This window comes from Gadus morhua, chromosome 4 (genome assembly GCF_902167405.1).
Source record: "Gadus morhua chromosome 4, gadMor3.0, whole genome shotgun sequence".
NCBI lineage: Eukaryota > Metazoa > Chordata > Actinopteri > Gadiformes > Gadidae > Gadus > Gadus morhua.
Genome location: NC_044051.1, coordinates 33074451 through 33101773, shown reverse-complemented (window position 1 = coordinate 33101773; position 27323 = coordinate 33074451). Strand labels below are relative to the sequence as shown.

At 43.9% G+C, this 27323-nt stretch overlaps 3 protein-coding genes across 3 annotated transcripts; all 3 read right to left on the bottom strand.

The window, feature by feature from the left end:
• Nucleotides 1-2943: 2943 nt before the first annotated feature.
• Nucleotides 2944-4185, bottom strand: LOC115542359 (zinc finger protein 239-like). The gene has a single exon (XM_030354611.1). It carries the CDS (start codon nucleotides 4137-4139, stop codon nucleotides 3105-3107), a length of 1035 nt encoding a protein of 344 aa, XP_030210471.1. The 5' UTR covers nucleotides 4140-4185; the 3' UTR covers nucleotides 2944-3104.
• A 558-nt stretch (nucleotides 4186-4743) lies between these two features.
• LOC115542370 (uncharacterized) lies at nucleotides 4744-8158 on the bottom strand. The gene is made up of 5 exons (XM_030354627.1): nucleotides 7586-8158; nucleotides 6446-6578; nucleotides 5771-5883; nucleotides 5427-5490; nucleotides 4744-5184 (listed from the first exon to the last, which is right to left on the bottom strand). The coding sequence occupies exons 1-5, from the start codon at nucleotides 7853-7855 to the stop codon at nucleotides 4844-4846; spliced, it is 921 nt and encodes a 306-aa protein (XP_030210487.1). The 5' UTR covers nucleotides 7856-8158; the 3' UTR covers nucleotides 4744-4843.
• A 3569-nt stretch (nucleotides 8159-11727) lies between these two features.
• On the bottom strand, nucleotides 11728-13000 carry LOC115542354 (zinc finger protein 239-like). The gene has a single exon (XM_030354607.1). The coding sequence runs from the start codon at nucleotides 12901-12903 to the stop codon at nucleotides 11809-11811; it is 1095 nt and encodes a 364-aa protein (XP_030210467.1). The 5' UTR covers nucleotides 12904-13000; the 3' UTR covers nucleotides 11728-11808.
• Nucleotides 13001-27323: the final 14323 nt, after the last annotated feature.

Here is a 27323-nt window from a genome sequence, read left to right as displayed (position 1 = left end):
AATGAGTGCCCTAGGCTGCCCCTGATGATGATGATGTGCCCTCTGGAGCAAGAATATGGCAAACCGAAAAAAACATGTTGTGGTTAGCTATTGAGGTGCAGACGTTCCTCTCTTTGGTAGCTGAAGAACGGAGAATGCGAGGTGTTGCTTTCATGTGGCGTCGCCATGACAAACAGCTACATCGAGTGGTACTTAAATCTCCACTGGATAACGAAGCAAAAAGCGGATTAAGAGTATGTTAGTACCCATAGTGGAAAAGCGCAATTAGATGCCAAATTAGAAAAACTTAATATTTTCAGTTTGCATAATCCGTTTAAAATGTATATACATTTTTTGAGCGTTCAAGATCATTCAAGTGTAGGTCATTTCATGCAAGAGAGACGATAATGGTCAGCTATCACCTCAACATGAAGAAAAAACTTCCTTAAATGTTTCCGTAGCTGGCTGTCAGCGGTCAAAGACTGTATGGTAGAGGCAAATTGAAGTTTCTCCAGTCTAATTTTTACTTAAATGTTAGTAAAGATGAAAGCAGTTATGCATCCTCCTTTCTTTGGCTAAAATGTGAAAGTGCACAATGATTTGAACAACTCATTTTGGCGTTTATTAAGTCGCTAGAATAAGGGGAAACATGTGTTTTTGAAGCAATTTTTTTTCTGGGGGAGGAACCCCAGACCCCCCGTTTCAATTATGAGCCCAACAATTCTTTTAAGTGCTACATGGAGATGTAACAAGTGCCCCGAATGGGACCTTCAAGGCAGCGCTTGCTAAGGTTAGGGGATAGGACCTTCCAGGTAGCGCTGCCTTTAAGGCGCCGTTGGGGGAACAAAACACCATCAAGTTAGAAAAGCCACTGTGTCCGCTGGTGGGGCCCCATGTTGTCCAGAATGTGCCCTTTTTATTTTTTCGCCCCTGCCCTTCAAACAGTCTGAGTCCGCCACTGCCTCACTGTGATAATTTAGTCCAGATTTGATGAGTCTAGCTGTAGTGGTTTTCAATCAGGACCCGTTCTAATGCGGTCTGGACCCCTAAAAAGCAATAACATGTACCTTTATTGCATTTTCACAAATAGGGTAAAGGTTTCACAAATCTGAAAATATGTTTTACATGATGTATAGTCTCACTGTGATAATTTAGTCCAGATTTGAAGAGTCTAGCTGTAGTGGTTTTCAATCAGGACCCGTTCTAATGCGGTCTGGACCCCTAAAAAGCATTAAAATGTGCCTTTATTGCATTTTCACAAATAGGGTAAAGGTTTCACAAATCTGTAACTATGTTTTATATAATGTATAGCCTCACTGTGAAAATTTAGTCCAGATTTGAAGAGTCTAGGTGTAGTGGTTTTCAATCAGGACCGATTTAAAGTGGACCAGCTGCCGAATCGGATGCTGCGAATCGGATGCCAACTTCAGCGTCGTATTTGAAATAGACCTTGAGACTCGGGTAAAACCCTATAGGACATTGATCATGATATGCCTCAATATCAGAATTACAACCATGAGTCAAATAGCAATGGCTAGTGGAATGAAAGTGAAAGCATAGTAAGCTTGTCCAGGCCCTACAAGTCAGTATGAATCAGAATACATTTTTGGCTAGTTGGCATCCCAGAAACCAGTTCTATATTTTCTTGGGGAGGACCCCCGTCCATTACTGCACCCCACCCACGAATTGGATTACCAGCCGCCGCTGCAAACAGGGAGTGAAGGGGGACCAATGCTAGGAATCTTCTGACTTTGTCCCGTTAGAATAATGCTGCATTCTAGAGGGACGACCGGCCTAAACTGAGCATCACTGAGATCTAGACATTTAACCAGAGACCTTTTAAAATGGATCATCTTCAATCATCTTTGTCCTAGTAATAAGTTATTCAACACAGACATCAATTATTAATAAAAACAGAAAGCGAATCAAAATTGGAAAGCGTTTAATCGTAATGAAAAGAAAAACAAAAAGCACTAATTTCAACTAGGGCTGCAACTAACGATTATTTGAATAATCGATTAATCTGTCGATTATCTTTTCGATTAATCGATGAATCGGATAAAATCGGATAAAAATCGGATTTTTAATTGCTGCATCTTTATTCAAAAACCGAACATCACTTCAAATTCACAGTGCAGACTGAAGTGTAAAAACACCAGGTTATTGCTCCAACGTCCCAGAACTATTAAAAGTAATATTAAATAATAAAACAATTAAAAAAACATAACTGGGATAACACAAATAAAACATACAATGTATGATATACTTTTATATGCATACAAGGGATGTCCATGGTTAACCGGTCAAATCTATTGATAGCAATTTCGAGACTCCTTGAAATAGAACTTGTAATATTGCTTTAATTGCTGATAAGATGATGATAGTTCAAGATAGGACATTAAACAGGTCATAATTCTATCTTTACTATCTATTTTATATTACTGGGAATTTGGGAAAACAAGTTTTCACCAAAATCTCATTTTTTTCTGTTGCATTTGAACGCATCAATCATATTACTGAGCCGACCTGAACACATCACATTTTACACTGTTTGTGACCATTGGTCTTTTTTTTTTTTTTTAAGCTAACTAGCTCTATATCCTGCCGATTTTAAAATGGATTTAAAAACTGCATTACTATTTTTAACTGACGGGACTTTCTACACCGTCCGGTTGTGTGATTACTAACGCTGCTTTGAATGACTGTTGATGCACTCGGTGCCGACTCCGAGCCCGTCTGCACAACGTCTGCAGCAGCAGCAGCTGACAGTTTTCGGTAGGACTAGACGGATACTGAGTTGAAGGAGTTTTTTTAACCCAAAGACAGTGTAGGTACAACACTTCTATGTAGGCCTACAGTCCAGTGTTAAGATATGACCAAAATACAAGCTGTGGTCGCTCACACTAAAGCTCGCTGTGGGCGTGCATGAACCGTGAACCAACCTGTCGGCGGCTGGCCGACAGGTTGGTTCACGGTGCCGCGCCTACGAGTAACTTATTAATCGCGCGACTCAACGAATCGACGACCAAATTCGTTGCCAATGCATTTAGTAATCGATTTTTTATCGATTTTATCGATTCGTTGTTGCAGCCCTAATTTCAACCAATACAGGACAGAGGTCTCAATCAAAGCGTCCCGTTACCCCGTGCCGAAGTGTGCTTGAGCATGTGCACACGCAAATTGCTTGGGTCGCTGTAGCTGGCGTTGCACTGCAGACACACGCAGGGCTTCTCCCCGGTGTGAGTCCTCATGTGGATTTTCAGGTCGCCGCCACGACTGAAGCCCTTCATGCATTGGTCACATTTGTATGGCTTCTCGCCGGAGTGAGTCATCATATGGATCTTCAGGTTGCAAACACGACTGAAGCGCAACGTGCATTGGTCACACCTGTAGGGCTTCTCGCCGGAGTGAGTTCTCATGTGGCGCTTCAGGGCGGAGCTTTGAATGAAACACTTCGTGCATTGGTCACACCTGTAGGGCTTCACGCCGGTGTGAGTCAACATGTGGAACTTCAGGCCGGAAGCATGACTGAAGCACTTCGGGCATTGGTCACACGTGTAGGGCTTCTCCCCCGAGTGAGTCGAAATGTGGAACTTCAGGCTGCGGCCAAGACTGAAGCACTTCATGCATTGGTCACACTTGTAGGGCTTCTCGCCGGAGTGAGTTCTCATGTGTCTATTCAGGTAGTCTTTCTGACAGAAAGACTTCATGCATTGGTCACACTTGTAGGGCTTCTCCCCGGAGTGAGTCCTCATGTGGATCTTCAGGTGGCCTTTCTGACTGAAGCGCTTTGTGCATTGGTCACACTTGTAGGGCATCTCGCCGGAGTGAGTCCTCATGTGGATCTTCAGGGCATAGCTATAACTGAAGCGCTTTGTGCATTGGTCACACCTGTAGGGCTTCTCGCCGGTATGAGTCGACATGTGGATCTTTAGGGCATCTCTCCGACTGAAGCGCTTACTGCATTGGTCACACTGGTAGGGCTTCTCCCCGGAGTGAGTCCTCATGTGGACGATCATATTGGCATTGTTGGGAATAACCTTTCCACACAAGACACCGGGCCGGCGCTTGCGCCCGCCCTGATGCCCAGACAGCTCCTCAAGGCGGACGAGCCGCACACTGCAGTTCAGGCTCTTGGCCACGCTGTGGTCAGCAGACATCGAGCTCAAGGCCTCCAGGTCTGACGCGGCAAAGAGGGTGTCATGGCCGTCCACCGCCAGTGGGCCCTCCCCTTGTCCGTAGACGCTCAGGATGCGCAGCTCCCCGCTGTGACTTGACATGTGGGAGGAGCCAGGGGCGTCCACACGTAGACTCTCTGAGGTGGCGCCGCGCTGCGTGCTGCAGTCTGTGATGTCATTGTCTTCTTCAGAGAGGAAAACAGAGAAAGAGAGAAAGTAATGGTTTTAATTAATCATTTTCATAAAGGTATTTAGTATTTACTTTGTACACACTTGTGTGTTGGAAGAATTATATTTTGACATTCTTTCTAACTTCTATTTGTTGATTATACATTTTCCTTGTCGCCCTTTGGATGTTCAAGGGTTAAAGGCTCCTGCTGAGAAGGCAGATTCGAGTACATTCTCAGTTCATCAAGATTGTTTTATTGCATAGATGCAATGTGTATTACTAACCTACGGCGGGCATGCCTCCACCAATATCCTCTTCAACCTTGATTGAAATGGTGTCTGGGGTCTGCTGCTTTCCACATAAGAAGGAAACACACACACAAGACATATTCTTTCATTTTCACAGAATAGATGTCAATCCCCACTACTGACAGATTAGTTGGGCATAAGACGGGCATAATTGGCAGTGCAAAAACGTTTACTGGATCATAAAGGTGTGGGCTTTCTATGGGTGTGTTTTAGAGTTGTAACAGAGGAAGCCTCTCTTTTGTATGGTGAATGAGAAGATGATTTCCAACCTGCACACTCAGCTCCTCACGGCAGACCAGCCGCTCGCCGCGCTCCAGGCTCTTGGCCGCGCTGTGGTCCGCAGACAGCGAGTTCAGGGCCTCCACTTCTGAAGTGGTGAAGAGGGTGTCATGGTCGCCCACCGCCAGTGGGCCCTCCCCTTTTCCGTAGATGCTCAGAATCTTCAGCTCCTTGCAGTGACTGGACATGTGGGAGGAGCCAGGGGCGTCCACATCCAGACTCTCTGAGGTGGCGTTGCGCTGAGTGCTACTGTCTCCAAAAGCATCGCAGTCTTTTGCAGAGGGAGAAAAAACGGAAAAATCTATTGTTTTGATACATTATTTTCATAAAGGGAGGCATTGTGTATTTGTACACGTGAATGCAATGTTTATTATTTAATTATTGATTATGCCTTTTCCTTGTCACCCCTTTGGATGGTCAAGGGTTTAAGGCTCCTGCTGAGAAGGCAGATTCGAGTACATTCTCAGTTGATCAAGGTTGTTTTCTTGCATAGATGCAATGTGTATTACTAACCTACGGCGGGCATGCCTCCACCAATATCCTCTTCAACCTTGATTGAAATGGTGTCTGGGGTCTGCTGCTTTCCACATAAAGAAGGAAACACACACAAAACATATTCTTTCATTTTCACAGAATAGTTGTCAATCCCCACTACCGAAAGATTAGGCGTTTTCACACTGCCAAGCTGGTTAGGTTGCGGCTTGGCGCGCCCTACAATTTCAATGTCTTGCCTGCCTATTTTTTTTTTTGTTTCATGACCCTTGCATGCAAGAATGAGTTCACATCTGAATATAGACAAAAACGCTATTAACTATTTACAAGTGCAAAAATGCCAACAAATTCTTTATTTTGCTCACCAGCAGTTCCTCGCTACGACTGGACATGTGGGAGGAGCCGGGGGCGTCCACACCCAGAATCTCTGAGGTGGCGCCGCGCTGAGTGCTACGGTCTCCAAAGGCATCGCAGTCTTCTGCAGAGGGAAAAAAAAAAAAGGAAAAATCAATTGTTTTGATAAATTATTTGCATAAAGGGAGGCATTGTGTATTTGTACACGTGAAAGAAACTCTTTAAATGTATGTAACATTGACAGAGGGTTTAAAATGTGTACGGCTGACAAAGATTCACAGTTTGAGAGGGCCGTCTCCTCCAGCACCCTCCTCCCTAGACTCAAAGCTCAAGTGGTTGGCCAGGTTAAGGACACTCAACGAACACCAGCGCAAAGTGATCCGAGCACCACATGACATGCGAGGCAAGCACAATAATTCCATTTTGACACTATAAAGCAACAATGTGTCCTTCCCTGTAAGCTGCTCAGCTAACATTTATACATTTTGAACCCTTCTGGGCTCTTGACTGATTCCATCTTTGAATTGCTACTCCAAGTTTATCTTTTAGCAGGGCGCTGGGCATGATGCTTTTTCAAAGAGGACCAGGCTTTTTAGCGCAGGTAGAATCTAGCATCAGCCTAGAATCTATGCTGCCTAGAATCTACTACAGCAAGGGAAAAAATACTCAATGTAGGAAGTACACACCATCACTTTTAAAATGGGGCTGCAAAGTCTTTAAGGATAGCTGTGTGCCTACAGTACGTGTTTCCAGGTGGTCTGTCTGGCAGGCAACATCCCTTGAGAGAAGCTGCTGAATGTAGGCATTTGATGAGCTGCCCTGCGTAGAGACAACAAAGTAAAATCAGTACTAAATTTATTACATTGAATATATTCCAGATGCAAGTTGTAAGAAGATAAAAGATAAGCATGTTTAGTGAATTACATTAGCCTAATACTTAAAATTAGTTCTATGAAATGATATTACATCCTTGATTTGTTTACATATTTTATAGTTCATCTCATCAACTCAATACCATGACATCAAGCTCTGCAGAAATCTGCTAATAGCCCTTTGATTTGTATCAGGTGTGAAGGAGAAAACATGCCTATAATAGTGTTCCGTAATTGTCATATTCAAACCACACTGGGTGACTCAATAAAACTCCCTCAAGAAAACTTGGCGAAGTTATTGATAAGTACATTTGGTATTTGATAATGTGTCATTCGATTTGATATCTCATTCAACTTAAATTGGAGTGGATAAATGTGTGATTAATCGCGAGTTGTCTCACCAAACGATGCGATTAAAACTTATAATCTTTGTCCAGCCAGCCGTAATAAATACATTATTGATGGAGATGGTTTCCCCTATTATTGTCTTTTAATCGTATTCCTTTGCAAAGATTGACAATGAATGGTCTAACAAATACCTTCATGAATAACGTGTGTGTGTTATAGTTGTGTTGTGATGCTAAAATCAACGTAGTAGAGTAGCAGACGACTACTGCCGCACTGGTGTGAGTTTGTCCCATTTATCGATTTGCGTTTCTTCCTCAAGTACGTACGGTAACATAGCAACTATGCACGGCTCATCAGTAAATCAGCGTAAGGGGGAACAGGAACTGGGGGGGAACCAAATCGGGTGCTACAGCGTCCATGACTTAGTCCGCAGTCCTTTCTTATAGGTCCATGGTATTTACACACATAACTGATGCTATCTACCGTAGCATTAGCGACAGTAACTTGGCTGTTAGCTGTAGCGCTAATGCTAAAGTAACATTAGAATGGTAACAACGGAACAATATACAGTAAAGCAACACAATGATATGGCGTTAGTGAACTTACTTGTCCGAGGTTTGTAGCTGAGCCATGGAGAGTTGGTACTGATCCAGACTTGATTCTCAGACGTTGAGCAAGTCCAGCTCTGTATTGGCCCAAGTTGAGGAAGCAGTCGTCAGTGAAATGTTTGGCGCAGACTGGCGCATTTCCAGAGACAATGAAATTAACCCACTGGTTCTTCAGAGGCTCGGAGGAAGGAACAAAATATAGACTTTTGTGTTCATTTGTACATCCAAACACTAAGCAACTGCTATGCTTCGCTCGTTTGCGAGCCATGGTGTCTCTCAAGGAAAGAACTACGTGTACACGATCGTAGAGTAGGGTCTGTCTGCGTCCTGCAAGACGGAGGCGTAACTTGTTGTGGGCGTAACTTGTAGTAGGAGGCGTAACTTCTTCTTCTTCTTCTTCTTCTTCTTCTTCTTCTTCTTCTTTTATTTAGGCAGTCTTGACGCAGCTATGGCGTATTACTGCCCCCCACTGTTTGTTATTTCCCCCTAAACTTTAAATCCTTTTATATACTCCAATGATGTGAAGGTAGTCCATCAATTCCTTTGTTTTATCCACTGAATCCAGATTTCAATGGGTGCGCATACTAAAAACTGATTCTCCAGCTGATCCAAGCCTCCGGTACAGAGTCCTCCTTTGCCTGGAATAGCGCCCACACTGGAGAAGTACATGTTTTACAGTCTCTCTTTCTCCACACTCACACCTGCCATCTGGGTGTTTGCCAATCAGAGCCAGCCCACTCCTCAGCCCACAGTGTCCAAGCCTCAGTCTTGTGATTGCTACATCATCTTTTCTTATGCACCTAAAAGTGCACCTATCTTTCTTTACATTTTCCTGTATTGTAAAGTACGCCCTTCCCTTCCTTTCCTTCTCCCAAGAATTTTGCCACCTTTCTTTTAGAGCCCTGATTATTTTTTCCATGCACTCGGGTGCCCCATATTGCAAATGAATTTGCACTGTTTCCTCCTTCACCGCCTTCTTCGCCTCCTCATCCGCCTCCTCGTTCCCTTTCACACCCACATGAGCCGGCACCCAGAGAAACCCCACCTCCCTCCCCGCCTTGTAAATTCTGAACAGAGACTGTAGTATTTCCACAATTAAATCCGGTCTGGACTTGGATTTTCCTTCTTTTATTGAAATTAAAGCTGCAGCTGAATCACTACATATTATTGAATACCCCTGTTTATTATCCTGCACCCATCGTAAGGCCCATAAGACTGCCACCATCTCTGCTGTGAATACTGACATATGATCTGAGATTCTATACCCTATTCTGTACCCGATTTCAGGAATGCTAATACCCACTGCTACTTTACCACTCTCATGCTCCTTTGACCCATCAGTGTAAATAGATGGTCTCCCCATACTTGTTGCTGCCAGACTTCTATCTCTTTTACTACGCCCTCTGACATCCTTGATTTGCTTAAACTCATACACTTTAGGTTAACACTGGGATCTGGGATCAGCCATGACAGAGCAACTGAGCGAGACACTGGAGAACAGTGTCTCGCTCACATCCCTAATACCAATTTTCTGCGCCACAGATTTAAGATTTTCTGCAAAGTTAGTTTTAGTTTTTCTTATTCCCATAAACTCCCAATGATCACTCAGTAGGTGAGTGATCAAAGGACTTCCCTTTGTCCTTTGAGCTTCATTAGGTATTTCAAGCCAAGTTTATATCTTCTAAATACTAGTGGCATCTCCCCCATTTCTATTAGTAATGCTGATATTGGAGTTGTTCAGAATGCTCCACAGCACACTCTTAAGGCTTTTGCTTGGACTATGTCTAATTTGTTTAACACTGAAAGAGCTGCTGATCCATAAACCATGCATCCATAATCAATTGCTGATCTTATCATTGCTCTGTAAATCCTCATCATTGATTCTCTATCAGCCCCCCAGTCTGAACCAGCCACACACCTAAGGACAATATTTATTTTCCCACACTTCAAAGCTACCATCTCAATATGCTTTTTCCCTGTCATTCTTTCATCCAACCACATTCCTAGAAACTTAAAATACCTGACTTTCTCAAGATTGTTGTTGTACAATTTAATTGTCTCTGATGGCATCTTTTTCTTATTTCCAAACACCATACACTTAGTTTTTTCTGAACGACACATCAAATACTTATCAAAGTTAATGCATGTGGAACCATCTGGGGGCGGTGAATCCTCCTCGGTGCAGTTCACCTTCTGAACTGCAGCGACACACACACACACACACACACACACACACACACACACACACACACACACACACACACACACACACACACACACACACACACACACACACACACACACACACACACACACACACACACACACACACACACACGTAAAACGAAGAAAGAAGAAAGACCGAACACAAACCCTACTCCTGTTACTGAACACACAACATGAAGGATTCATCAAGATAGGCTTGTTCTCCTTTCTCAACAGTAACTGAGTATTGAAGAAACACTTGTCACTACACTGTCTTGTGTTTCAACACATTGTAGTAATTTGGAGCTGATTGGACAATTCAGCCAATGAATCTAAAAGGCTACCTCCCTCAGCAGCATTCGTGCATTGCGCAACATAACTACATGCAGAGAGAAGTGATAGTTTGTTAATTAGCAGAGAGCCGTAAAAGCACTTTCTACCCATTTCAGTGGAGGAATTGGACTCCTCAATCACGCAATGTTATACTTAAAAGGAACAAGTAAGTTACATATTAATTAAGTCTTTTGGCATGGAGCATATAAAAAATATATATACAACGGTCCTAAGCTGCATTTAAAATAGACCTTGAGACTCCGGTAAAACAATATAGGACATTGATCATGATATGCCTCAATATCAGAATAACCATGGGTCAAATAGCAATGGCTAGTGGAATGAAAGTGAAAGCAGTGCAGGCTTGTCCAGGCCCTGCAAGTCAGGATGTAGGCTATGAATAAGAATACATTTTTAGCTAGTGGGCATCCCAGAAACCAATTCTATATTTTCTTGGGGAGGACCCCCGTCCATTACTGCACCCTACCCACGAATTGGATCACCAGCCGCCGCTGCAAACAGAGAGTGAAGGGTGACCAATGCTAGGAATCTTCTGACTTTGTCCCGTTAGAATAATGCTGCCTTCTAGAGGGAGGACCGGCCTAAACTGAGCATCACTGAGATCTAGACATTTAACCAGGGACCTTTTAAAATGGATAAACTTCCTCCATTATCGCCTATTATGATACAATCCATCCCAGGTAGTTAGCATTAAGCGCACAGAATGGAAAGGTCAGTGGAAAGAACACAATCATGCATAATGTGGGGTTCAATCGCAGTCTATTACACAAGTGAACTTTGCAGGCTTTTTGTAATAACAAAGATAACGGTAATGACAACGTTGTGGCAATATCAAGCGTAACTTTAATATACAAATTATATGAACCCTGTTTGAATAAATTGTCAATTTAAATGAATTTCTATCCATTCTCCATGGACCTAGAGATACCTTCCGCCCTCTCTAATTGAAAGGTGTTAAGATAGTTTGCATTTGCAACTGTGGGCACCAAGTTTGATACTCAGGCCAATCCACAGACTTCTTTGTTGTGTAGATTCCTTTAACTGTCTTGCAGACATGTCCACTTCACCCATATTGTGAATTGCAATTTAACTTGGTCTCTCCTCTGGCCAATCCTAAACTCCACGAAGGCCCCTCCCCCTGACCTTTGTTTCCTTTGTATTTACCCACGATGTCAAAGTTTCCTACAAGAATCATGTACACCCATCGTCTTTGACTGTATGCTTGGTAACTTTGCTGCCTGTATCTTCCCCTGATCAAGCTCTACATTAAATCAAATATTTTGCTTTCAGAAGTGTCCTAGAAATAAATTATTCAACACATTTACATTTACATTTAGAAGACCAAAGCGACTTACATTGGTTAATACACACATTGACACACCGACGGCAGAGTCAACCATGCAAGGCGACAGCCAGCTCGTCAGGAGCAATTAGGGTTAAGTGTCTTGCTCGGGGACACATCAACACTCAGCTAGGAGGAGCTAGGGATCGAACTAGCAACCTTTCGGTTACAAGTCAACTGCTCTACCTCCGGAGCTAAGCCGACCCCACGGACATCAAACAATAAAAACAGAAAGTGAATCGAAAGTACGAAGCGTTTAATCGTGATGAAGAGAAAAACAAAAAGCAGTAATTTCAACCAATACAGGACAGAGGTCTCAATCAAAGCGTCCCGTTACCCCGTGTCAAAGTGTGCTTGAGCATGTGCACACGCAAACTGCTTGGGTCGCTGTAGCTGGCGTTGCACTGCAGACACACGCAGGGCTTCTCCCCAGAGTGAGTCCTCATGTGGATCTTCAGGTGGCCTTTCCGACTGAAGTGCCTCGTGCATTGGTCACACTTGTAGGGCTTCTCACCGGAGTGAGTCCTCATGTGGCTCAAAGTGTGCTTGAGCATGTGCACACGCAAACTGCTTGGGCCGCAGTAGCTGGCGTTGCACTGCAGACACACGCAGGGCTTCTCCCCAGAGTGAGTCCTCATGTGGATCCTCAGGCGGTATGACCGAATGAAGCGCTTCGTGCATTGGTCACACTTGTAGGGCTTCTCGCCAGAGTGAGTCAGCATGTGGCCATTCAGGTGGCTTTTCTGACTGAAGCGCTTCGTGCATTGGTCACACTTGTAGGGCTTCTCACCGGAGTGAGTCCTCATGTGGCTCTTCAGGGAGCCTTTCAGAAGGAAGCCCTTCGTGCATTGGTCACACTTGTAGGGCTTCTCACCGGAGTGAGTCCTCATGTGGATCTTCAGGTGGCTTGTCCGACTGAAGCGCTTCGTGCATTGGTCACACTTGTAGGGTTTCTCCCCAGAGTGAGTCACCATGTGGCGCTTCAGGGTGCCTTTCAGACTGAAGCACTTCGTGCATTGGTCACACCTGTAGGGTTTCTCCCCGGAGTGATTCCTCATGTGGCGCTTCAGGGGGCCTTTCTGACGGAAGCACTTCATGCATTGGTCACACTTGTAGGGCTTCTCCCCGGAGTGAGTCCTCTTGTGGACGATCATATTGGCATTGTTGGGAATAACCTTTCCACACAAGACACCAGGCCGTCCCTTGCGGCCGCCCCGATGCCCAGTCAGCTCCTCAAGGCGGACGAGCCGCACACTGCAGTTCAGGCTCTTGGCCACGCTGTGGTCAGCGGACAGCGAGCTCAAGGCCTCCAGTTCTGACGCGGCAAAAAGGGTGTTATGGACGTCCACCGCCAGTGGGCTCTCCCCTTGTCCATAAACGCTCAGGATGCGCAGCTCCCCGCTGTGACTTGACATGTGGGAGGAGCCAGGGGCGTCCACACGCAGACTCTCTGAGGTGGCGCCGCGCTGCGTGCTGCATTCTCTGATGTCATTGTCTTCTTCAGAGAGGAAAACAGAGAAAGAGAGAAAGTAATGTTTTTAATAAATCATTTTCACAAAGGTATACAGGATGTACTTTGTACACACTTGTGTATTGTAAGAATTATATTTTCTTCTATTTGTTGATTATGCATTTTCCTTGTCGCCCCTTTGGATGGTCAAGAGTTAAAGGCTCCTGCTGAGAAGGCAAAATCAAGTACATTCTCAGTTTATCAAGGTTGATTTCTTGCATAGATGCAATGTGTATTACTAACCTACTGCGGGCAAGCCTCCACCAATATCCTCTTCAACCTTGATTGAAATGGTGTCTGGGGTCTGCTGCTTTCCACATAAAGAAGGAAACGCACACAAGACATATTCTTTCATTTTCACAGAATAGCTGTCAATCCCCACTACCGACAGATTAGGCATTTTTACACTTCACTTGGAACGACCTGCAATTTCAATGTCTTCCCTGTGATTCAAGACCCCCGCATGCAAGAATGAGTTCACATCTGAGTGTAGGCTAAAACACTATTAACAATTTACAAGTGCAAAAATGCCAACATATTCTTTATTCTGCTAACCAGCAGTTCCTCGCTGTGACTGGAAATGTGGGAGGAGCCAGGGGCGACCACACCCAGAATCTCTGAGGTGGCGCCGCGCTGAGTGCTACGGTCTCCGAAGGCATCGCAGTCTTCTGCAGAGGGAGAAAAAAAAGGAAAAATTAATTGTTTTGATACATTATTTGCATAAAGCGAGGCATTTTGTATCTGTACAAGTTAAAGAAACTCTTTAAATGTACGCAACATTGACACAGAGGGTTTAAAATGTGTACTGCTGACAAAGATTCACAGTTTTGGAGAGGGACGTCTCCTCCAGCACCATCCTCCCTAGACTCAAAGCTCAAGTGGTTGGCCAGGTTAAGGACACTCAACGAACACCAGCGCAAAGTGATCTGATCACAACATGACATGCGAAACGCAATAATTCTATTTCGACACTAAAAAGCAACAACGTCTCCTTCCCTCGAAGCTGATCTGCTAACATTCATGCATTATGAATTCATTGATGTTTGAGAATGATAAACCAGCTCATGTGGCATCTGTCTTGAAACCCTTCTGGGTTCTTGACTCATTCCATCTTTGAAATGCAACTCCCAAGTTTAACTTTGGTTTTAGCAGGGTGCTGGTCATGATGCTTTTCCAAAGAGGACCAGGCTTTTTAGCGCAGGTAGAATCAAGTACATTCTCAGTTGATCAAGGTCGTTTTCTTGCACAGATGCAATGTGTATTACTAACCTACAGCGGGCATGCCTCCACCAATATCCTCTTCAAGCTTGATTGAAATGGTGTCTGGGGTCTGCTGCTTTCCACATAAAGAAGGAAACACAGACAAGACATTCTTTCATTTTCACAGAATAGTTGTCAGTCCCCACTAACACCACATTATGTCTTTTCAGACTACCAAGCTGGTTCGGTCGCGGCATGGAACGTCCTGCAATTTCAATGTCCTATGTAAAACTGAGGGGTAAAATCCCCCTTCGTCTTGGAGCTGGCTTTCTCGGTACGCCGGAGAAGGCGGGCCTACACACGGAGAGTACGTCTCCTTACAATGGATGCAAAAAAATATTTACATATTTTTTGACTCAAGACCCTCGCATGCAAGAATGAGTTCAAATCTGGGTGTAGGCTAAAACGAGATTAATTCTTTACAAAAAGTGCAAAAATGCTGAAGTATTCTTTATTTTGCTAACCACTTTGCTGACGAAGCATTGTAAGGAAAGTTTTTCTGGTACCTTCTCTTAGATCGACCATCTTTCGTCTGCTTTAAATGCGACTGCATCACCTTCTTTCCCATGATGGTCAGCAACTTGCGGCTTTCACCGTCTATCCAGTTACAACTATTCATGTTGATATCGCTGCATCGTCTCTGTTGTAGAGACAATGCAGCAGCACCTCTACCCAAGCCTCGCCCCTAGAACCGCAAAGCTGTCTTATCGCATTTACATCAAAATGCAACCGCCAATATGTGTAGGGTCAGAGCATCAACTGGTTGTTATGACACCTTCCAATCAGGATTTCGACCCCTGCACAGCACTGAGACCGCCCTCATTAAAGTTCAAAACAAACACCGTCTTAACACAGACTCTGGCAAAACCTCAATACTAATGCTACTAGACCTCAGTGCTGCATTCGACACTGTATACTTTTGGACAGGTTAGAAAACTGGGTGGTGCTTTCAGGCAGTCTTAAATTGGTTCAGACCTACCTACAAAATAGGAACTACTTTGTTTCCATTGGCGACTTTGTATCAGAATCAACCATCGTGATGTGTGGAGTCCCACAAGGTTCGATCTTAGGACCCTCTTTATTCAACATCTACATGCTCCCAGTAGGGCAAATCATGCAAAATAACAATATTGACCATCATTGCTATGCTGATGACACACAAATCTATGTATCGCTATCACCAAATGACTATCGGCCCATAGATCTGCTGTGCCAGTGCATTGAGCAAATGAAAGACTGGATGTGCCGAAATTTCCTTCAGCTAAATGAGGATAAAACCGAGATAATTGTATTTGGTGCTAAAACGGAAAGGCTTAAAGTAACCCAAAACCTTCACTCGCTGTCCCTGAAAACCTCAATCAAAGCCAGAAATGTACGGGTTATCATGGATTCTGATTTACATTTCGAAAGTCACATCAAATCAGTTACAAAATCTGCATACTTTTAACCTTAAAAATGTAGCAAGACTTAGAGGGCTCATGTCCACCGAAGACTTACAAAAACTTGTACATGCCTTTATCACTAGTAAGCTTGATTACTGCAATGGTCTCCTTACAGGTCTCCCAAAACAAACTCTAAGGAAGCTTCAGCTTGTTCAGAATGCTGCTGCTAGAGTTTTAACAAAGACCAAAGAATTTGAACATATTACACCAATTCTTAAATCGTTACATTGGCTTCCTGTAGGTCAGAGAATTGATTTTAAAATCATGTTGCTAACCTATAAATCCCTACATGGTTTAGGCCCAAAATATTTAACTGATATGCTTCCACTACATAAGCCTTCTAGAACACTAAGATCTTCTGAGACCAATCTGTTAATTATCCCCAGAGTAAACACGAAACATGGGGAAGCAGGATTTTGCTACTATGCAACAAATAGCTGGAATAAACTCTGAGGATTTAAGACTTGCCCCAACTCTGAGCACCTTTAAAACAAGATTGAAGACTTTTATTTTTGCTTTAGCTTTCTGCTAAATCTTAAATACTTTGCCTTCATTTTACTAAAATGCCTTTTTAACTTTCCCTTTATTTTCTATTTTTTAACTCATTTGAGAAGAGGTGTATAAGGGTTAGAGTCCTGAGTTTGCATTTGTACAAGGGTTAGAGTCCTGAGTTTGTATTTGTATAAGGGTTAGAGTCCTGAGTTTATATTTGCATAAGGGTTAGAGTCCTGAGTTTGCATTTGTATAAGGGTTAGAGTCCTGAGTTTGTATTTGTATAAGGGTTAGAGTCCTGAGTTTGTATTTGTATAAGGGTTAGAGTCCTGAGTTTGTGTGTGGGTGGAATTCCAGAATAAGGCCTTTGGTCTGGGTTAGAGTCCTAGAATCTGGGTTAGAGTCCTTGAATAGGAATTGCATGTCATCCAGAGAGACTGTTGATCTGGGGCCGTATTCACAAAGGATCTTAGGGCTAAAAGTAGGTCCTAACTGGCGAATTTAGGAGTAACTCATAAAAATAATGGGCGTGTCACTCTTAAATTTAGGACTCCTAACTTTTTTCGCTAAGAGCAATTCACAAAGTATTTTAGGCCTAGAAGTAGCACCTAAGTCTAGGAGAGCTTAAAAGTCCTCATGAGGACTCCTAACTCAGTAAGACCTATTCACAAAGAATCGTAAAATGCCTGCGAGACGAAATGTTAGATTATTCAACTTGTTGTGGAGTTAATGCGTGATGCAATAACATCCCAGACTAACAGGAATAATCCGATAAATTCCGAAATAAAATGTTTGGCCACACTACGTTATTTAGCAACAGGGGAAATGCATCAATGCCAACGATTTAAAATTATCGCAACCATCAGTCAGCCGTGCCATAAACTTTCCTTCGGACATTCAACAATTACACAGGATCAAAGTCAACTTCATGGCAATTGCAGGTATGCCCGGTGTGGTCGGTGCTATTGACTGGACGCACATAAAAATAATTGCGCCATCAAAAGACGAGGACGTGTTCGTCAATAGGAAGAAAGTGCATTCCATCAACACGCAGGTTGTTTTTGATGCAAATTTTAACATAGCCTACTGGATGTTGTTGCAAAGTGGCCTGGATCTTCAGCTACCCATGATTCGCGTATTTTAATGGTGAGCGGTCTGAGGCAGCTTTTTGAGATGTACCAGTTGGGTGTCACTTGCTGGGTGACAGTGACTATCCATGCAAGACGTGGCTCTAGACACCCTACCTCAATCCACAACCGGGAGCACAGTTAAAGTATAACATGTAAGTGATTACGCAGATTACGCTTAGTCCTATGCGTAAAACACATCGTATTGGCTCTTTGACGCCTTTTATTTGTTGAATCCATATTTATTATTGTTTACTGATTTCTTCCATATATGCTAGAGCACACAAACATACACGAAATGTTGTGGAGAGAGGAATTGGGCAGATGAAACGTCGGTTTCATGTCCTCCACGGCGAAATACGCCTCACCCCAGAGAGGGCAAGCACAGTAATCACTGTATGTGCCATTCTACACAACCTCTGCAAGCGGAGGAACATTCCACAGCCAGACGATGATAATGATGATGATGATGATGAGTGGACAGGCATTTAGGGATCACTTTGAAAACACATTTTAGGTGAACACCTTGGCACAAATCAGTCAACACTTGGGTAGTTCATAACATTTATTTTCTTTTAGATTTTACGTATTTTAATTGTTTGCTTTCTCTCTCTTGAACGTGCAGGCTACAACGTCATTATCGTGGTCTGCACAAAATTGTCATCATGCGTGTATTCTGTTAACTGCACTATAACTACTTAATAGGAATTAATTTCTAGCCTAGGCTATTTCCTTGTTTTTCGGTGATTCAGTGGGCTCGTCTGAACAACCAATCACCGAACTGACTGCTTCTAAACTCGTGCACGAGAATTGACGTAATCCATAGCAACGGCGCGTCACTCTTAGTTCACTCTTTGTGATTTATCCTTAGTAAGAGTAGGTCTCAGCGGCTTTGTGAATGACTTTTAAGAAAAAACTCCTACGTAAAATGTTTTAGCGCGAGTTAGGAGCACTCCTAGCGGTAAGATAAAATGCTTTGTGAATACGGCCCCTGATCTTAAATACATTGCACTTTCAATTTTACTTACTAAAAAGCCTTTTTAACTTTCAATTTAATTTTCTATTTTTACCAGAAATATACACGATCTGATACCAGAGAGAAAGGATGAGGGTTACTAGAATCCGGGTTGGAGTCCCAGAGAAAGTACCAAGTTCCTTTAGGTCGGGTTGGAGTCCCGACGCGGTTACCAGAGAGACTGTTGATCTGGGGCCATATTCACAAAGCATTTTATCTTACCGCTAGGAGTGCTCCTAACTCGCGCTAAAACATTTTACGTACGAGTTTTTTCTTAAAAGTTATTCACAAAGCCGCTGAGACCTACTCTTACTAAGGATAAATCACAAAGAGTGAACCAAGAGTGACGCGCCGTTGCTATGGATTACGTCAATTCTCGTGCACGAGTTTAGAAGTGGTCAGTTCGGTGAATGGTTGTTCAGACGAGCCCACTGAATCACCGAAAAACAAGGAAATAGCCTAGGCTAGAAATGAATTCCTATCAAGTAGTTATAGTGCAGTTAGCAGCATACACGCATGATGACAATTTTGTGCAGACCACGATAATGACGTTGTAGCCTGTACGTTCAAGAGAGAAAGTAAACAATAAAAATACGTAAAATTTAAAAGAAAATAAATGTTATGAACTACACAAGTGTTGACTGATTTGTGCCAAGGTGTTTACCTAAAATGTGTTTTCAAAGTGATCCCTAAATGACGGTCCACTCGGTTCCACACGGCCAAATTCATTGTCATGTTTATCGCCATCATCATCATCATCATCAACGTCTGGCTGTGGAATGTTCCTCCGCTTGCAGAGGTTGTGTCGAATGGCACATACAGTAATGACTGTGCTTGCCCTCTCTGGGGTAAGGCGTATTTCGCCGTGGAGGACATGAACCGACGTTTCATCTGCCCAATTCCTCTCTCCACAACATTTCGTGTATGTTTGTGTGCTCTAGCATATATGGAAGAAATCAGTAAACAATAATAAATATGGATTCAACAAATAAAAGGCGTCAAAGAGCCAATACGATGTGTTTTACACGTAGGACTAAGCGTAATATGCGTAATCACTTACATGTTATACTTTAACTGTGCTCCCGGTTGTGGATTGAGGTAGGGTGTCTAGAGCCACGTCTTGCATGGATAGTCACTGTCTCCCAGCAAGTGACACCCAACTGGTAGCCTACATCTCAAAAAGCTGCCTCAGACTGCTCCCCATTAAAATGCGCGAATCATAGGTAGCTGAAGATCCAGGCCACTTTGCAACAACGGCCAGTAGGCTATGTTAAAATTTGAATCAAAAACAACCTGCGTGTTGATGGAATGCACTTTCTTCCTATTGACGAACAAGTCCTCGTCTTTTGATGGCGCAATTATTTTTATGTGCGTCCCGTCAATAGCACCGACCACACCGGGCATACCTGCAATTGCCATGAAGTTGGCTTTGTTCCTGTGTAATTGTTGAATGTCCAAAGGAAAGTTTATGGCACGGCTGACTGATGGTTGCGATATTTTTAAATCGTCGGCATTGCAAAGTTGCATTTCCCCTGTTGCTAAATAACGTAGTGTGGCCAAACATTTTATTTCGGGACTAATCAGATTATTCCTGTTAGTCGGGGATGTTATTGCATTGCGATTAACTCCACAACAAGTTTAATACCCTAACATTTCGTCTCGCAGGCATTTACGATTCTTTGTGAATAGGTCTTACTGAGTTAGGAGTCCTCTTGAGGACTCCTAATTCAGTAAGACCTATTCACAAGGAATAGGTCTAGACTTAGGTGCTACTTTTAGGCCTAAAATACTTTGTGAATTGCTCTTAGTGAAAAAAGTTAGGAGTCCTAAATTTAAGAGTGACACGTCCATTATTTATAGGAGTAACTCCTAAATTCGCCAGTTAGGACCTACTTTTAGCCCTAAAATCCTTTGTGGATACGGCCCCTGATCTTAAATACATTGCACTTTCTATTTTACTCATTTCTTTGCATATGTTTTCTTTTACTTATCCATAATTACATTTTATTGTATGACAATGTTTATATGTGAAGCACTTTGAGTCTGCCCTGTGTATGAAAAGTGCTATATAAATAAAGTTGCCTTGCCTTGCCTAATAGGGGTGCGAAATAAAGCTGTTCGATTACCTCGGTCAGTGTAAACGCGCAGATCACACAGGGGAAAAGTTGGGCATAAGGCGGACCTATTTGGGAGTGTAAAAACGTTTACTGAATCATAAAGGTGTGGGCTTTCTATGGGTCTGTTTTAGAGTTGTAACAGAGGAAGTCTCTCTTTTGTATGGTGAATGAGAAGATGATTTCCAACCTGCACACTCAGCTCCTCGCGGCCTACCAGCCGCTCGCCGCGCTCCAGGCTCTTGGCCGCGCTGTGGTACGCATACAGCGAGTTCAGGGCCTCCACTTCTGACGCTGTGAAGAGGGTGTCATGGCCGTCCACCGCCAGTGGGCCCTCCCCTTTTCCGTAGACGCTCAGAATCTTCAGTTCCTCGCTGTAGATGGACAGGTGGGAGGAGCCAGGGCCGTCCACACCCAGACTCTCTGAGGTGGCGCCGCGCTGAGTGCTACGGTGTCCAAAGGCATCGCAGTCTTCGGCAGAGGGAGAAAAAAAAGGAAACTAGAACTGCAAGCAGTTATGCAGGGGTCCAAGAAATGTGCATTTCGCCGGCACAACGCGAAGCATGTGTTCAAAACCAATTGGCGTGGCCCATGCCAAAATATTCCACTGACTCCAGTGAATCTGTGCATATAACGTTTTTGACTGTGGGAGCTTCGGTGTGGGAGTTATAGCCCAAAACGCGTTTTCAGAACATTCCATTGGCCAGTTAGGAGATATATTATTTCGTCGTTTATTTGCGCCCCCTTGTGGCGAGATTTTCCAAAGACAATTTTCCTTTGCCAAATAACTCCCGCCCACATTAATAATTCTTGGCCATATTTTTTATATAGACTCGGGTTTGCCCCTTGATGGTTTCCTTATAGTTTGAACAACATTCCTTGGGCCAATTAGAACATATACAATTTCCTCGTTTATTGCGCCCCCTAATGGCGAAAAATTCCGGAATTTTTATCGAACGACAGTTAGGTTAGCACCAAAATGTGTGTAAAATTTGGACTCGTTCCGATGTCTAATTTTGGATTTCTTTGGATTTTTGATTTTCCACGTCTAATTTAGCTCATAAACCAATATTCAAAACGCTACCGCTTTCGTCGTCGAAGGTCGGATCAAAAAACTGTCTTACGATTCCTTTGCGTGTGCGTCTGAAGATGTCGTGTGCAAAGTTTGGTGTCGATTGGTCAAGAAATGTGGGAGGAGTAGGGAAAAAACTGTTTTGCGGTTTTCGCGATTTTGCGAAAAAAAATTCTAGACGCAAATGGGCGTGGCCTATGCCAAAAGATGCAGCAGACTCCAGTGAATATGTGGGTACAAGTTTTTGACTGTGGGAGGTTCAGTGTGGGAGTTATAGCCCCAAACGCGTATTCCTTGGTATAGCGCCACCTAGTGACCGGCGTGTTTGGATTTTGTCGTCTGCATAGTCCGAAGAGACCTGGATCTAGTCATGCAATTGGCGTGTCGGCACCATTTACGGTTTGGGCTGTGGGCACAGTTTCAGGGAGGTAAGTATAACTAGAACTGCAAGCAGTTATGCAGGGGTCCAAGAAGTGTGCATTTCGCCGGCACAACGCGACAAGAAATGTGCGTTTCGCCGGCACAACGCGAAGCATGTGTTCAAAACGCTACCCTGAACCTGTGGATACAAAGGATTTGACTGTGGTAGGAGTAGCAAGAAGTCAGTGTAGCGTTTTCGCGGCGAAATTTTGTAGAAGATATACAATTTCCTCGTTTATTGCGCCCCCTAATGGCGTAATTATCCGAAATTTTTATCGTACAACATTAAGGTTGGCACCAACATGTGTGTACAATTTGGACTCGTTCCGATGTCTAATTTTGGATTTCCTTGGATTTTTGATTTTCCACGTCTAATTTAGCTCATAAACCAATATTCAAAACGCTACCGTTTCGTCGTCGAAGGTCGGATCAAAAAACTGTCTCACGATTCCTTTGCGTGTGCGTCTGAAGATGTCGTGTGCAAAGTTTGGTGTCGATTGGTCAAGAAATGTGGGAGGAGTAGCGAAAAAAACAGTTTTGCGGTTTTCGCGATTTTGTGAAAAAAAATTATAGACGCAAATGGGCGTGGCCTATGCCAAAAGATGCAGCAGACTCCAGTGCATCTCTGTGTACAAGTTTTTGGACTGTGGGAGGTTCGATGTGGGAGTTATAGCCCCAAACGCGTATTCCTTGGTATAGCGCCACCTAGGGACCGGCGTGTCTGGATTTTGTTATCTGAGTAGCGGTGCCGATTCTGGATCTAGTCATGCAATTGGCGCGTGTGCACCATTTACGGTTTGGGCTGTAGTTCCACTTTCACGGGGAGGTAGTATAATAATAAAAATCCTTACAAAAACAATAGGGATCCAACCTGTTGGCTTGGACCCCTAATAATAGGAAAAATCCTTACAAAAACAATAGGGATCCAACCTGTTGGCTTGGACCCCTAAAAATCAAATGTTTTGATACATTATTTGCATAAAGGCAGGCATTGTGTATTTGTACACGTGAGAGAAACTCTTTATATGCATGCAACATTGACACAGAGGGTTTAAAATGTGTATTGCTGACAAAGATTCACAATTTTGGAGAGGGACGTCCCTCCTCCCTAGACTCAAAGCTCAAGTGGTTGGCCAATGGCCAGGTTAAGGACACTCAACGAGGACCAGCGCAAAGTGACCTGATCACAACATGTTTTTGACACTAAAAAGCAACAATGTGTCCTTCCCTCTAACCTGATCAGCTAACATTCATACATCATGAATTCATTGATGTTTGAGAATGATAAACCAGCTCATGTGGCATCTGTCTTGAAACCCTTCTGGGCTCTTGACTGATTCCATCTTTGAAATGCAACTCCCAAGTTTAACTTTTGTTTTAGCAGGGCGCTGGTCATGATGCTTTTCCAAAGAGGACCAGGCTTTTTAGTGCAGGTAGAATCAAGTACATTCTCAGTTGATCATGGTTGTTTTCTTGCATAAATGCTATGTGTATTACTAACCTACGGCGGGCATGCCTCCACCAATATCCTCTTCAACCTTGATTGAAATGGTGTCTGGGGTCTGCTGCTTTCCACATAAAGAAGGAAACAAACACAAGACATATTCTTTCATTTTCACAGAATAGTTGTCAATCCCCACTACTGACAGATTAGGCGTTTTTACACTGCCAAGCTGGTTCGGTCGCGGCTTGGCACGCCCTGCAATTTCAATGTCTTGCCTGTGTATTTTTTTTTTGTGGATTCAAGACCCTCGCATGCGAGAATGAGTTCACATCTGAGTGTAGGTTAAAACGCGATTAACTATTTACAAGTGCAAAAATGCCAAAATATTCTTTATTCTGCTAACCACCAGTTCCTCGCTGTGACTGGACCAGTGGGAGGAGCCAGGGGCGACCACCGCCAGAATCTTTGAGGCGGCGCCACGCTGAGTGCTACGGTGTCCAAAGGCATCGAAGTCTTCTGCAGAGGGAGAAAAAAAGGAAAAAGTAATTGTTTTGATACATTATTTGCATAAAGGGAGGCATTGTGTATTTGTACAAGTTAAAGAAACTCTTTAAATGTCTGCAACATTAACACAGAGGGTTTAAAATGTGTAATGCTTGCTGACAAAGATTCACAGTTTTGGAGAGGGACGTCACCTCCAGCCCCCTCCTCCGTAGACTCAAAGCTCAAGTGGTTGGCCAGGTTAAGGACAACCACGAAGTGGTTGGCCAGGTCAAGGACAACACAAACACCAGCGCAAAATGACCTGATCACAATATGAAATGCGAGGCAAGAGCAATAATTCTATTTCGACAGTAAAAAGCAACAACCTTCCCTCTAAGCCAGTGCTTTCAAACCCGCGGCCCGCCGGACGATATTTTGTGGCCCCCTACATGACATCAAAGTTTAGTCACTTTTTCTTCTTTTTGCTGAGTCGCTGCGCTTGCCCAGGGGCCTCATTTATAAAGCTTGCTGCGCACAAAAACCTTGCATAAGACGGAGGTGAAATGTACGTAAGCCAATGGTATGGCTTCTCCCAAGTGTGTGTGCGCTAGTGTTGGCTCGTTCGTTCTCGAACCGGTTCGAATGACCGAGCCTTTAGGACGAACGAACTGAACCGGTTCGTCTCTCTCGTTCGTTCGGAAACTCGACTGAACTGGGAGGAGTCGTTCACGAATCGTATGTTTGTTCAGCCTGGTTTCTGGTAGCGGTAAATCGTATCATGGAATGGACCCCATTGCACGGTTCTCAGCTGAGTCAGTCAGACTCAGTGGAGTTAGTGCTACCGGAAACTCGACTGAACGAACGAACGAACGATTCGCGAACGACTCCTCGTGGCGAACTGAATCATGCGAACTGGGTCACGGAAACGAATCATTGAATCCACCACTAGTGTGCGCTGGAGATACGCCCTTCTCTCCTGTGTGACTCCTCTGATGTATTTCGAGCTTACTGAAGCATCTGAAACGAACCGCTTAGCAACCGAGTTCCTCAAGTTGTGGAGCTTCATATCCCTGAGCATTAAATGTGCGTCAGTTTTTCTCACTGCAAACGTTGGTAGGCTATTTATAGAAAATGTCTATGTTTTGACATGTTTGATTGCATTTTATAACTGCATTGGCCTGGATACGTCGGTAGGTGTTGGTAGGTGTGTGTGTGTGTGTGTGTGTGTGTGTGTGTGTGTGTGTGTGTGTGTGCGCGTGTGCTTGTCTTCCTGTGTGTCCAGTGGGAGAGGAAATATCGACGGTGTGAAAGAGTGTTTTGTATCAAGTTGAGGCAGACACATAATAATTGAAATTTATACATCATGAGATAAAATCATGTGGTACATTTAAGAAATTATTACATGCATCTCTCAAAAATATTTGACCATGGAAGTTTAAACAAATCAGTTTCTCTGCCGCAATCATCTGCGCGCCTAGGATGTGCTCCAGACAAACTTTTTCCTTGGGTGAACTGGTGCGCCTAAATTTAAAATTTGGGGGCACCAGCTCGTATTTATGGTGCACCCAAGTTGTTAGTTGATGAGAGAGGGGGTGGGGGGGGGGGGGGGGGGGGCGTTGGACCGTGCATGCCTTGCGCTGAGCTGTTGACGGGGGGGGGGGGGGGGGGGGGTGACAGCGTCTGGGCCCCCGGGCAGGTGCACCGGTTGCACCGTCGATATTTACGCCACTGATTAATAATATTTTGACCATTAAATAAATGCCTTCAGTAAGACCTGGGGGGTATACCACGAACCTCGCTGAACATACCCGGCAGTAACAAAAGTGTCCGTTATGTCCGTCCGTGATGTGTCCTGAAACATCTCTGGACCAGCGGCGACATAATGGGCGTCTTATCACAATTTGGCATTGTGAATTTGATTTTAATGAAAGCACAGCAGGAAAGGCTTTTCTCTGCCTGCTCCTTCAATTAAGAAGGAGGACAGCACAGCTACGTCCGATCTGTATATTTACCCCCACCGCCACCGCAAACAAGAGGAATTTAAATGCGAGTCCGCAGCCAAGACTGGTGCGAGAGAGTGGTCTCCCTTTAGGGCTGGGCGATATGGACCAAAAGTCATATCTCGATATCTTCAAGCAGAATATCGATATAAGATAAATATCGATATTTGTCGAAGGGGGGGGGGGGCTCCGAGCGCAGATTTGATATTACTATTTCTACCGTTCGGAATTGAATACAGTTTGATGGTTGAATAAACCGTGGACTAGACACTGTCTCCGCCTCGTATTTGAGAACATTATAATCTATAACATCACGGCCAAAAGCTTTGTGCGCCTCCGAAATATTATGAACCGTAACGACTGCGTGGGGGGGGGCGGACATGACATGATTGTATGTATTCTTTAATATAGGTATTAGTGGGCAACTAACACAGTATTCAAAGACGTTCCCGAAATTCTGCCGTGCAGCCACGGTACCATGCGCTCTGTTTACAGTGGATGTATGCAATGGCGAGGTGCACATAGCCTTTATTCCGTGTTCTGTAAATATTCTAGAACACACAGGAGGCATATCGCAGTTCATGTACTTCAGCGAGCCAAAGCCAAAGTTCCTTTACCCCAAATTCCTTCTCAACCATGGCTCAGATGACCCCCAATACAGTCTTGTTGTGGAAATACAAGAGACGTCAAAGAACCGACAAGAAACCCTTGCGTTACAGTGTGTGTGTTCACACACACACACACACACACACACACACACATGTGGCGCTCGCACGGTCGTGTCTCATTGGCGGGCCAACGTCTCTGGGCGGGCCAGGCAGAGTAAGGGGAGGAGCTTAGATGCTTTGTGACAGACCACCTCCGCCTCGTATTTGAGAACATTATAATATATAATATCACGGCCAAAAGCTGTGTGCACCTCCGGAATATTATGGACAGAATTGCAACCCTTTGGTTGCGACAGTTTTTAAACACTCTCCACAAATTACGTGATTTTGTAATTCGTCAGACAACTTATATCCAAACCATCCATACTATGGAGCCGTTGGTCTTTCGCTTGCAAACAAGCTCCTCGGAGCTGCATGCGCAGGCGGACTTCATAGCTGTGTTCGAAATCGTTCCCCATCACGGATATAGTGCACTATATAGGGTGCTCGCCATTTTGTAGTGGTGTTCGAATTCTAAGTGGTTAATTTCATGCACAATATAGTGCACTTAAAATACCCAATGAATAGTGAACGATTTCGAACACGGCTCATGTTTCAAAAGGTGACGCGAGTCAGTGGAGGGGGGGGGGGGGCAGGCAGAGACTGTGTGTGTGAGCCGGAGGCAGAGCGGGAGAGACATAAGCAGGAGTTACGAAATAGCAGGCGGCAGGCGCGGTTCGAAACTGGTGTTATTTGGAACAAATGTGCTGTAATTTCAACGCAAATTAAATTATATCGATATTGACGAT